The 13,201-nt window shown below is 51.0% G+C and overlaps 1 protein-coding gene across 1 annotated transcript in view; it reads right to left on the bottom strand.

The window, feature by feature from the left end:
* Positions 1-11,604, bottom strand: part of TGM2 (transglutaminase 2) — a 32,312-nt gene extending 20,708 nt beyond the window's left edge. Inside the window, exons 1-4 of the mRNA XM_006921805.3 lie at positions 11,475-11,604; positions 8,884-9,063; positions 3,691-3,933; positions 229-347 (exon numbers count right to left, since the gene is read on the bottom strand). Of these exons, the coding sequence (XP_006921867.1) occupies positions 229-347; positions 3,691-3,933; positions 8,884-9,063; positions 11,475-11,484 (552 nt within the window). The 5' untranslated portion in view covers positions 11,485-11,604. The remainder of the gene's footprint in view (positions 1-228; positions 348-3,690; positions 3,934-8,883; positions 9,064-11,474) is intronic.
* Between the last annotated feature and the right edge of the window lie 1,597 nt (positions 11,605-13,201).

Below are 13,201 nucleotides of genomic sequence, written 5' to 3' on the forward strand. Positions count from 1 at the left end.
CTGGGGCTGCTGCTCCCATGGTAAGTAGGGCAACCCTTTGCTGTATGACTTCAGGCCAGACCTAGGCTGTCTCTGAGCCTCCAGACATTTTAAGGCCCTTGAATCCTGACAGCATGGGGTGAATGACCTTGAGACCTACTCATACCTTTGCAGCTTTAACCGCTTCAGACCCAGGGCCCAGCACACAGTGGGCCTGAGATGGTTGAGAGGGGCAGGGTGTGGCCTTACCTGCCCAAAGTTCCAAGGTATGCTGTTGATGAACTTGGAAGAGCCCTGGTAGATGAAGCCCTGCTGAGTGAGGACGTACTCCCGTCGCTCCTCATCTGAGTCCAGGTATACAGCATCCTCTATGGGTAGGAAGGAAGGGGTCTCAGCTCTGGGTCTGGTGAGGCCCAGGGTCCCCGCAGACATGGCAGCCGGGGCACCAACTTCCCAGGGCCAGGTCGGCATCTCAGAGCCCTTTCTATCTTTTAATAAAAAAAACTAATCATGAATTAGTAATCCCATGTCAACGACATAAGGTGTTATCAGTTAGTGACAACAATGGCTGCCTTTTATCCAAAACTTGCCATGTGCCAGGATTTGTTTTTAGTGTGTGGTATATATTAACTTGCTTTTTTCCACAAAAGCCCTATGTGCAAGGGATTCAGGAAAGCCCCATTTACAGACGGGAGAATTGGGACTCAAGAATATTTTACAGATAGAAAAACTGACGCCAAAACAGGAGACAGCAGAGCCCTGGACAGAAATCAGGTGCCCCCTACCTCAGATCCTCACTTGTTGTGCGACCCTGGGCAGGTCACTTCTCCTTCTCTGCCTACCTCTCTTGTTCCCTGTGAGTAAAATGTTATTGCAGATTTGAAAGGAGCTCTTTGCAAGCAGAAGCCCTGAGCCAGCGTGAGGAAGGAGCATGATGCAAGGTGGAGAGAAAGCCAAGAAAGGGTGACTGTGGCTCTGTGGAGGTGGAGTTCTGTCCACCTGGGGGTGGGGGGGAAGGGAGCAGGTGGCATCTGATGTCTTGATGACATTCTAAGCAGAGGACCAGAGACAGAAAAGTTGCAGCTGCTGGAAGATGCAGGGCGGTTAGTTTTCTTTGACTAATAAGGACAGAAAAGGGGGCTGAGGTAGTTGGGGCCAGATGACAGGAGGTCAAAGTCAGGCTGATCTTTACCATCCCTACTTCACAGATGAAGAAGCTGAGACTGGAAAGGGGAAATTCCGAACCTTTGGTGGGCCCTGGGCATTTTTGCTTCCATGGGCCCCTTCTTCTATTAAAAAATATATTAAAAATATATTTTATAATGACTTTGGTATAACGATGAATGTATTAATATTACATATTAAAAATATTATCTAGCCTAAATGTTCAGTTTTTAATTCTGGTTTTCAAATAAATTAACACATTTTCATGGACCCCTTAAAGTATGGTGGGCCCAGGCACTGAGCCTACTGAAGACAGTTTGGAAAAGCACATCCAGAAGCTGGCAAAGCTGAGCCTAGAATGCAGCTGCTCTGGGCTCCGTGGGGGCCATCTTCAGTGACCAGCACCCCCACTCTTATTGCATGGAGGAAAGCAGATGTGAAAGTGGCTGAGTGTCTTATGTATCCTGCTCTTCAGTTCCAAAAATGGTGTAATAAAAATTAGCCTTACAATAAGTGATCTACTTGGTTATAAATCAGCTGCCAGTGCAGGAGAAAGAAAGAAAGAGAAGGAAAAACCCATGGTATTTCCCTGTTGGAATGAGAGTGTCAGCACACTGGGACTGACGTCTCCAGCTCAGGTCACCATCTGGTAAAGGTAGGTGCGTTGGGGACAGAAACTTTGCACATAAATGGTGCTTGATCCTGTCCATGTCGGAGCTCAGGAACAGGAGGGTCCCATTTCACAGGCTGATCCTGCCCTCTCCCCACAGAGGGAGAGCAGTGACCTTGCCCAGCGCCTCTGCCCCCACCAAGACCAACTTCCTGCCTCCCCATCGCCAGCTCCACCGCCTCCTCAAGGCTCCCACCCTGGGATGTGGGTCACTTTAGTCACTGTGCTGCTTGGCTGACCGCCACACCAACCCACTGAGCAGGGAGGGGACAGTTCCGGAGGGAGGAGGACATCCCCCAGAACCTTGCTTCCCATTCCCTGAACTCTGAAACTTTGCCATGTTTGTCACGGGGACACTGGCACGTTCCTGCTCCACAGGCCAGACTGCCGACCAGCTGTAAATTCTGCAGATTGTCAAAAATCAAAACAAGCAAACAGCAGGGCCAGCAAAGCCACTTCTGTCCTGAGAAACCATTTCATGTGGCCACGGGAGCAAGAGTGCTCGTCGTCACTCCCTCCCCGTGATGAGCCACTGGGGACAACCTCATGTCCATGGGTGGGGGGCTCGTTGAATGAACCATCCACATGAGCAAAATGAGGGACACTTGGGCTCTTAAAAAAAATGAGCAGATGTATGCAGGTGATGTGGTAAGACCCTCAAGATGTATCGTAGAGGGAAAACAAACCCAGTTGATGTAGACTGTGGGATCTTTTTATGCTTAAGAGAGACAGAGGAACCCAATAACACGGCAATGTCTCCAGGCACGTGCACCCGGATCTAAATTGCCGAGACCCCCGAGACAGCGTTTCCAAGGAGGGGAGTCGGGGGTCTGTTTCTCTCTAGTGCTTGAAGCTTTTTACAAAGGGGATGTCTTCTTCTCTTACTGCTATCTTTAGAAATAAAAGCCAAAATATGTAAAAAGAAAATAAAAAAATCTTTCTGCTCAAGTATGTTATAAAATGCCCCCAAAATGAAAAAGAAAAAATAAAGCAGTAGCCCTGTTTTTCTGATGCTGGAGAGGCCATGATTTCTGCCCCAGACCCAGGCTTTGAGGGGGAACCCCTCATTCCCAGTCTGGGACCTGCCCACAAGGCCTCTTTCTCTGCATTGCTGTGTAGGAACAAGAAGGGAACAGATCTGACCGCCTTGGTAGTCAGATGGGGAAACTGAGGCCCGGGAAGGGGTGTGGCAGCCCCTCCCTCCTCGGTGCTTCCGGCTTTCTAGTTTTGTCCAGCATTGTCCACTTACTTATTGAAGGAGCTGCCAAAAGCCACTTAAGCACCCTGAGCCTCAGTTTCCTGTCTGTGAAACGAGGACGCTGACCTCTACCCCTGGCATTGTTGAGCGGACTAATTGAGAGAGCATATGAGGAGGCACTTAGGTAACCAGACTGCTCTTGCCCACCTCTCCTGGCTACCGCACCCCTCTGCCTCCCTCAGTTTCTCCTCCCAAGCCAAGCTGGTGAGAGTTAGAACAAAGCCCCATGAAACAGAAACAGGTGTGGAGCCATGGCCCTGCATATCCGCTGGGCACCCCGTTCCTGAATGGGGCTTCTGAACGTGGGCAATTTCCATGTACAGCTCCCAGTACCATGGGAACATATGGACTGACACATGGGTTAAGATCGCTTGGTAGGTGTGTGGCCTTGGACAAGTTATTTTGCTTCTGCGAGCCTGCCTCTTCCTCTGTAAGTTGGAATAACAGGAGTCCTCACATCACAAGCTTTTTGAGAGGCTGAGCACAGAGCTGCACAGAGTGGGCCTCGCTCAATCCACTTTGATGTCTCTTCTGCCCCATTCCCCCACTCTCAGTGGTCCCCATGGGTGGGTCTAGCCCGGCCAGTCTCCCACCTGACCATGGATGGAGTGCGGCTCACCTGGGCACCAGGTGTTGAAGAGCAGGGTGAAGTGGCCCAGCACAAAGCTGGAGCCCTGGTAGCCGGTGGAGGCCTCCAGGCTGAGGCGGTACAGGCCGATGGGGGCATGGGCGGGGGTGCTGAGCTGCAGCGAGAGAGCATTGTCCTGCTGGTCCACCACCGAGGCTGTCCAGGCTCCCTCCTCCACAGCATCAGACAGGGGGAAGCGGGCCTTGGTCCCAGCTTCCTTGCTGGGGGCTGGACCTGCAGAGGAAGAAAGCAGGGGCTGTGAGCCAGGGGTGGACAGGGAGGCAGGGAGCCAGGGATGGCAGGGGCCAGGCACATGTCAGGGGTCCATGAGCCTGTGTTCAAGATCCAGTTCTGCCACTAACCACTGAGGGAACTTGGGCAAGAAGTTTCCTCTCCTTGAGCCTTGGTTTCCCCATCTATAAAGTAATAATGAAAACTCAGTCTTGCAGGGTGGTTTTGTGGGAATGCATGAAAAGCTGCAGGCACACAGCAGGTCCTCAACTAGACAGATCCTCCTGGGAAAGGGGACAGTGCAGCTTGGGGCGGGATCTCAGCCACATTGCTCTGGGCTGGCATAACTGGACAAGACCATCCCCCTCTCCATCTGGAGCACAGACAGGAATTAGGCAAGTGTTCCCCAAGGGTCATCCTTTCCCGCTGAGTTCTTTTACCAGCTAGCACCCTTATTTCCCTTTCAGAAAAAGAAGCCCCAGATCTAAGTGAGATAGTACCATGGTCCGCTGACAACCCCTGGGGGCTTGTCTGAGAGCCCCCTTGTTGTTGGGTGCTGGCCCATTCAACATCTTAGTGTTTATTTCCTCCCATGGCTCCTCCACAGGCAGCTCTTAGGATTGATCATAGCCATCCCTCACCTCCCTACAGCTGTTTACACTTTATGAAATGCCTTGACACTTTTTGCTTCCCCGAAGACTCCTTGTACAGGTGAGAAGACTGAGGCCTGAAAGAGAAGGGGTCTCCCGAAGATATCTCAGGGTTCTGTGGCAAAGTTAGCATCTGAGCCCAGGTCTCTAGGCTCTGGGCTGACCCCACAGCACCTCTCATTCCCAGAGGATGCTCCCCAGCAGGGATCTAAAGTCTCAAGAAAGTGGAGAGCCTGCCTCAAACAGCTTCTTTTTCAGGTGGAGGGGAGGGCCTGGCCCACGTAGGCATGTCTGAGTCACAGGGAGGGCGCGGGAGGGCTGGTCACCCTTTCTAGACTTGGGTGGTGGAGAAGAGAAACAGAACCTTCTCTGCTTGACTGGGCAGCTGCCCAGGAAGTTTTATTTTTATTCTTCCATCTCCCTCCCTGTAGCCATGCCCACCACTGCTGACAATACGGGGGCCTGCTCACTGAGGGGCTCCCTCCCAGTACTTGACCCCTGCTCCCCACCCACACCCAGGCCCAAATATAACCATGAACTAAGAGGCAGGGTGCAGGTCTCCGGGGCCCTGTCTGGGTGCCAGGAGCCAGCTGAAGGCCTTGAAACGCTCCCTGTCTTTCAGAGTCAGCGTTTGAGGGAGGTGATCGGCAGCAGTGGAGCCCAAGAGACAGCCTGGGTCTGGCTGTCCCACTCAGGCCCTGAGCTTGTGTAAGCTGGCCTAAGTCACTAGGCTTCTCTGATTTGCAATTTTCTCATCAAAGAAGAAAACAGGCTTAGACCACATGCCTGGGAGGTTCTGATTCCAGGTCTGAAACTGGCTCTGTAACCTTGGATGAGCTGATTAGCTTCTCTGTGCCTCAGTTTCCTCATCTGTAAAATGGAATTAGCTTCTCTGTGCCTCAGTTTCTTCATCCGTAAAATGGGGCTAATTGTAGTACCTCATCACACGGTCAGTGTGAAGCTTAAAGATAATAGCAGTACCTCATCACACGGTCAGTGTGAAGCTTAAAGAAGGTGAGGCATGAAAAGCACATCACAAGGTACCTGGCACATAGTAAGTTCTCAGCAAACCATAGTTATTGTTTATTATCACCGCCACCTCCTAACGCTCTTTAAAAGATTCAGTGAGAGTTCTTTGAAGGCACTGAAAACAGTGACTAGTATGTAGTAATTATGAAGCAAATGTGAGTTATCCTTAGTGTCACCAAAAGGGACCATTAAAAATCAGAATTCTCAGGCCAAATCACAGATTTTGAGGACTGGAGTGAAATGGAAACTAAGGCCAACAGGGGTAATGTTAGGGTAGACCAATGTCTCAGTTTGCCTGGGACAGTTCCAGTTTATGCCTGTGGTTTTAGCATAATTATTAATGAAGTCCCTTTCATTCTCGGAAATGTCCCTGTTTGGATGATCAATGATCTGGTCACCATGGTCACAGCCTGGGCCAGGTCCCACAGCCTTGGTCACTAGTGACATTCCACCCCCAGGGAAAGGTCAGGAAACACACTTCCCTTTCTCTCTGTCCTGGGGCACTGTGTGTATATATATATGTGTGTGTGTGTGTGTGTGTGTGTGTGCGTGCGTGCATGCACACACACGCCCCTTTCTTCCAAGGGGTCCTGGAGGGTGGGGTGAGAATGGGCTGTCCCCACTCCCACTGGCCCTACCGCTGCTTACATAAGCTAGATTTGGAAATTCCTGGGCTGCGGTTATACACAGTACTCTCTGTGGGGCCAGAGACACCACAGGGACCCCTCTGGGCCTAAATGACTCTGGGGACCTGAAGGATCCTATCCACTATGCCAGACCATGGTAGTGGGGGTCCTGGTTGGGTGGGTGAGGGGAACCTTCCAGAGCAAAGCCTTCCCTTAAACTCATAAGGGTTCTTTTCACTCTTTCAGGCTGACCTCACTCCCACCCCTATACTCCCAAATCCAGACTCCCCTTGGAGGGAAGCAGAGCTTAATCCTGTAACAAGGACAGTGTTTATCTACTGTGGGCTGTACCCTATAACAGAGCCTGTCAGGTCATCTGGGTGACCTCGGCCAGCTCTCTCCCCTCTCTGGGGCTCGGCTTCCCTGAAGAGGTAGGACAGGCCGATCATAAGCTAGAATGTTTCAACACAGGAGCAGAGGGCCCTGGCCAGGCCCGGGGCTGGGCGTTGTCATAAGCCAGGCCTTGAAGTGAGAGGCCTGGCTTCCCGCTATTGTTCCTCAGGCTTCCCCAGCCCTGGGAAGGTTCTTGGTTGCTCAGACAGGGAAGCTGTGTCCATTCAAAGATAGAGTGTCCTTCGCGGCTACCCATAGAGGCTGTGGAAGTGGCCAGGACAGGCTGGCTACAGTTAGGGATAAGTTGGTGAAGACTGGAGAACAGAGATTAGTTGCTGAGATAGGAAGGCCAGTTGCCTCCACAACCCTGAACTTGGGGCTTTAATTATCTAACACCAGGTTGCCTAGATAATTGAGAAGGGGAAAGAAAGAGGATTCCTTGAGAATGAAAGAAACAAAAAGAAAGTGAGGAATTATAGGCTACCCAAGCTCATCTACCATTCCAAACCAGGATCAACAAACCAAAGCCTGGCAGGTACTTGTGGTTAATAGGTAAAGGTGCCTGCTGTGGGGTCACAGTGACAGAAAACATCAACTCTGGGGTCAGGGATTGAAAGCTGCTTTTTCCCTATTTACTGTATGACCTGGGATAGGAAGGCCAGTTGCCTCCACAACCCTGAACTTGGGGCTTTAATTATCTAACACCAGGTTGCCTAGATAATTGAGAAGGGGAAAGAAAGAGGATTCCTTGAGAATGAAAGAAACAAAAAGAAAGTGAGGAATTATAGGCTACCCAAGCTCATCTACCATTCCAAACCAGGATCAACAAACCAAAGCCTGGCAGGTACTTGTGGTTAATAGGTAAAGGTGCCTGCTGTGGGGTCACAGTGACAGAAAACATCAACTCTGGGGTCAGGGTTTGAAAGCTACTTTTTCCCTATTCACTGTATGACCTGGGCAAGTATCTTGACCTTCCACAGCCTCAGTATTTCCATCTGTAAAATAGTATCTCGACCTTCCACAGCCTCAGTATTTCCATCTGTAAAATGGGGGCTCCTTATGCTTCAGGGATGAGCGGTTTCCGTATGAGCATGTAAACAGTAGGTCCTCCATAGATGTGATTTTCATTATCCTAAGCCTGACTCTTCGCAGAGCACCAACTGTTATGTACTCCCACCTTCCATTTCTTAGAAAGGAAACCGAGGCTAGAGACATGAAAGACTAGCAGGAGGCCCCTCTGCTAGAAAGGGCCCCATGAGTGCGGGGCGAATGGGGCGGGTGCCCCTGGGTAGTGGGTGTGTCCCTGCCAGAAGGGGTGGGATGGCAGGAAAGGGATGAAGGGATATCCGTGACCAGTCTGCAGGCATTGCGATAAGCCTTATCAAACGGCCTCGCAGGTAAATGCTGGCCTCAGCCAGGCGGAGCAGTTCCTGCTTGCTGCTCTGTCTGCCCTCGGGGACCTCAGAAAGAGCTGACCTTTTCCACATAGGTGGCCCCTCGCTGACTTCGAGGGAGTGGTCCCCACCAGAAGCCAAAGCAACCGATTCAACATTAAAGGCCATTTTCCCAGGGTTGGCTGGGGCCCCAATGTCCCTTGGCCCATCACTGGAGCCCCTGGAGCAAGACCTGCAACAGCTACTGACGTCTACATGGTACTTCTCAGTTAACAACCCTCCACCATGACTGCCTTTCACACGATAAAACTCAGTCTCAGAGAGGCTAAGCAACTTGCCTCAAGCCACACAGCGGGTAGGCAGCCCAGGTCTGCACCAGAACCCGGAACTGTCCATCCAGCCCCTCAAGCCTGAGGCAGCCTCCCGAAGGCTGGAGCCAGCTGGGTTCCCTCCACCACCCAGACCCTATCCGGGCCGGATCCCAGAGGCCTGGTTGGGTTGTATGGATTTGGAGAAGTAGCTGTTGAAAAGAGCTCAAAAGTCATTTTGAGGTAGGAAAGAGCGAGCAAGATCTTGATGAATCTGTGTGGTAGAAAGCTGACCCCAGCCCTGGTGAGGACAGGTTTTTAGGCATCCAGGTGTCCAGCAGCACAGACTTGTTTACAAGGCTGCGTGGCCTGAGGTGACATTTCTCGGCTTTCTATGCCTCAGTTCCCTCATCTGTGACATGGAGCTAGTGACTGCTGGGAATTTCCCAGGGGTACAAAGAGGAATGAAGTCACCTATCCCCATTGTCTGTCAGAGGACGATGAAATCACAGAACAGGACAAGTTAGGGTCGAGTAGGGTGGCAGGTACTCACCAGTCACGACACTGAAGGTGAGGCTGTCCACACCGGCCTCGTAGTTTCTGCCCTCAAAGTACAGTGTCAGCCGGAAGGGCTGGCCCCGCCGCACCACCAGCCTCTCCCGGCAGAGGTCTGCCGTGTGGTGGTCACGACCATTGGCCTCCAGCTCCAGGTCGCATCTCTCCAGAACCAGATCTACAAAGACAGTGAGGGACATGAGCCATGGTGCATCCTTCAGCCAGCTGTGACCCCCACTGCCACACGCCTGCACTCCCTGGACACGGGGGCCTCCAGGGAGCCAGCTCTTTCTCGATAATGGTGACCAGTCCTGGATGAAGGTTCTGCCACCTCCCAGGTGTGTGACCTCAGGCAACTCAACTTTTCTGGGCCTCAGTTTCCCCATATAGCAGGATCTACCTCAAAGGGCTGTTGTGAGCCACTTAGCAGCACAGTGACTGGTGCATAATAAACACTTACTAAACGTGAGCTGTTCTATCGTCCTTGGAGGGTTAAAGCAAGCACAGTATTTGGTAATAGGTTGATTACATAGGCTTTGCCTTTTAGGTTCAATTTCCAATTTACAGGAAATATAGAGGATTGACGAACATGTTAAACAAAGAACAATGACATGATCAACAAAATTCATTCTCAGGGAAACTATAGGCAAAGGATTTGATCTCTTTAACAACTAAATTATACGGAAAAAAATGAGAAAAAATGTTGAAGAGAGAACCTATAGATTAAGAGAAACTTAAGAAACATTCCACTCCATTGTGCTGTGTGGGCCTTATTTAGGTTTTGATTTAAAAAAAAAAAAACTATTTAAAAACATTTACATGTATGAGACAACTGGAAATTTAAATACTGATGGACTAATGGTGATATCAAGGAATTTTTGTTAATTTGTTTATGTCTAAATATATATATATATTCTTTAGAGATATATATATTGAAATATTTACAGATGAAATTATGTGATGTCTAGGATTTGCTTCCAAATAATGGGGCAGGAGTGACATGGAGGTGTGGGAGGCAGGAGTAACAATAGGTTGCTGGTGGTTGGAACTGGGTGATAACGTAGGCATTTAGTATTCTATTCTCTCTACTATTATGCATGTTTGATATTCTCCATAATTAAAAGGGTTTTTAAACGACAGAGATTTTGGACTCTGCTGGACCTGGATCTCAGTTCTGCTGTGCTCCTAGACAGGTGTCTCTCCCTCTCTGTGCCTCCCTCACTGAAGCCTCAAAGGGCTGTTGTGAGTCCCAGGAGAGGATATTGAGACACCCTTTTCCCCAGGGCCTATCCCAGGGCAGGAACTTGATATGTGAAAATTTAATTTATAGTTTCAGAGGGATCTGAAGACCAAGGCAGAGATGGGGTGATGGGGTGGGTGGAAGTCAAAGCAAAGCACAAACCTTTTAATCTTGGCAAGCTCAAGGTCAAGATTTGGAAGCCTATAGGGTGGGGGGAATGGGCAAGCCAGACTCTCAGAGCCCTGCGGCCCTTGAGAAGTATGTGGTCCAAATGGGGCCCAGGGGAAGGATTTGCTGAAAGTCACCCAGCACGTCGGTCCTTCTACTGGGACATCGATCCAGGTCTCCTGCATCCTGTCATGGATATCTCAAAAGTGAGGTGTAAAGTGCCCAGTGACTGTAGAAAGAAACACCTGCCTCATGTCCCTTTCCACATTCCCTCTCCTCACACCTTCTTCCCGGGGGCTGCAGTGGTCCAGAGGTCATCTGCAAATGGACATGACCCAAGAGGCAGCTGAGATGCTGGGTCCAGCAATATTAGTACAGGGACACCCTCCACTGTAGAAATCCCTCTCCTGGGATGGTAACACTGCCAGCGTGTGTGTGTGTGTGTGTGTGTGTGTGTGTGTGTGTGTGTGTGTGTATGGGGGGCCGGTAAAACATTAATTGAGCCCCTTCTCCACTCTTTTCAGCCTTCACAGATGTACCAAGGGCTGTCATTATCATCCATGTTTTTCAGGAGGGGAAACTGAAACTCAACAAGTGGCCAAGGACTAGAGTCGCAGAACTTAAGGGCCAGAAGAGATCTAGAGGAACATGTCTGCTCTCAGCTCACTCCTCCTCCATAGGATGCTGGAACGTCCTCTCTGGCCCTCAGGGCCAAGGAGTCAGCCATGGCTGACTTGAACATCACCAGGGACAGCATGCATGCCTCCTTCCAGCTGGCAGGGACTAACCAAAGCTAAGTGCTCTGAGGCCAGGCCAGCACCCCCTGTACAGCGTCACACCACCTGACACACAGCAGGGACCCAGCCTCACTAACTGACTGAAGGCAGGGACAATGGTTGACTAGCACAATATTTTACAGTTTACAGCATGATTTCATGTTTCATTGCCTCATCTGATCCAGGGAGGCAAGGGTTAATGTCCCGGGAATGGGGAAACTGAAGCCCAAGCCCACCCAGGACTAGGAGCCAGGCACTTCTCATCCAACCCAATCCTCCTGTTCTCCACATCGGGGACTTACGGATTGAGCCCAAGCCTGTCCTGACCCCTACTGCACTGAGATCCCTGAGACAAGGGAGGAACAGCCAGGCACAGGGTCGTGTGGTGCTGACCCTAATACTCACCCTCGGCCATGGTCAGGTGGTATTAGCAGCTCCTCGAGTCGACTCGACTCCCTCGACTTGACTCGTGGTAGGACACTCCAAGTAACGACCACTGGAGGCAGGCGCTGCAGAGGCTGAGAGCTCGGGAACTTATAGCCGCTTTGGGGCGGGCAGGGGGCGTGGCACGAGGGAAGGCGGGGACCTGGGGAGGCTACTATTGCCCAGTCTGGGCCACGCTCTGGACTGGCCGGCTGGGGCAGGAGCTCAGGGAAGGAAGGGAGCTGTGGCCAGGCAAGGGCTCCCCCTGGGGGAGCAGACTGAGCACAGGGCTGAGACACGAGGGCAGGGGCACACGATTAGACCAGGACACACAGACACACCTGGACCCACAGCATCGGACCTTGGGTGACAGAGACACCTGGACACAAAAACACACACACGCAGATACAGACACATGTGGAGCAGACAGGCACACAATCAGAGACATAGGGATGTGGCTACACAGAGACGCAGGCGTGCTCCCAGAGATACAGCAGACAAACCTGGACATACAGCCACAGCGACATGGACACAAAATCAGATTAAAACCACAAAGACATGCCAGGACAAAAACACAGCTAGACACACAGGTACCCACCAAAAGTCACACACAAATAAACAGGCGTCCAAATGCACCCAGCTCACAGACACACACGGACAGACCTCACAGACACCGAAACAGCATCGAATGTGGACACCAAATCAGACTGAGGCACCCACAGACACGCAAAGATGGAGATACTCAGAGGTGGGCCCACATACAGACTCAGACTCATGTACCGATACAGACATACTCACAAAGGCAGGCACACCCACACCTTTTCTTGGAGCAAAACCCAGATAATGTGCCAATCTCCTCTATCCCTCAATCCATCTAATCATCTATCCATCCATCCACTCATTCACTCATCCCTCCCTGCACTTACCCCTCCCTTCACTAATCTTCCCTGCAGACCCACTGTGTGCCAGAAGAGAACAATGCCAATTTTCAAAGGACTCAACCTCTGACCCCTCACACCTAGCACCCTGGGGAGGTGCCATCACCCATCTTGGTACCTCTGGTCCCCTTGCCTCCTATGCTTCTTACCTACCACGAAGCCTGAGCAGGAAGTGTCCCTGGAGAGACAGGGGCCTGTGGACCTCCCCCAGTCCTTTTTCTGGAATAAGTTCTGTATCTATTGATGTATTTGGCCTACAGAGCTGGCCCCAGATTCTATTCCTGTGTGACGCAGGGCGGAGAACAAACTCGCGTTGCTCTAGTGGATGTTTGTCCTTGGGTCAAACAGGCCCTGCCTGGGGTCTTAGTGAACAAACTCATGACAAAATGGCCCCACAGGTGGACTTCGTAACGGCCCCATTTTACAGATATTGTTCCAGAAACTTTCCTGAAGCTGGTGGGAACACAGAAGAAGAGCAGAGTAAGTGAACATCTAACAGGAAGCCAGGGTTTGAGAGCCTACTCTGCTCTAAGCAGCTGTATGACCACAGATAGGTATTTCCACTTTCCAGGCCTCGGTTTCTCCCTCTGCAAAATGGGAGCAAGGATTCGTCCCTCATGGGCCTGGAGTAAGACTCAACAAAATGATCGAGGCCAGGTATCTAGTACACAGTGAGCACTCAATAACTGGGGTCCCTAAGTTTTGGAGCAAAAATGCCAAGTGTCCCAGAACCTGGCCCTGAAGGACAGGGACCTCAAAGAGAAATAGGAG

The sequence above is a fragment of the Pteropus alecto genome, unplaced genomic scaffold, assembly GCF_000325575.1.
Source record: "Pteropus alecto unplaced genomic scaffold, ASM32557v1 scaffold45, whole genome shotgun sequence".
Taxonomy (NCBI): domain Eukaryota; kingdom Metazoa; phylum Chordata; class Mammalia; order Chiroptera; family Pteropodidae; genus Pteropus; species Pteropus alecto.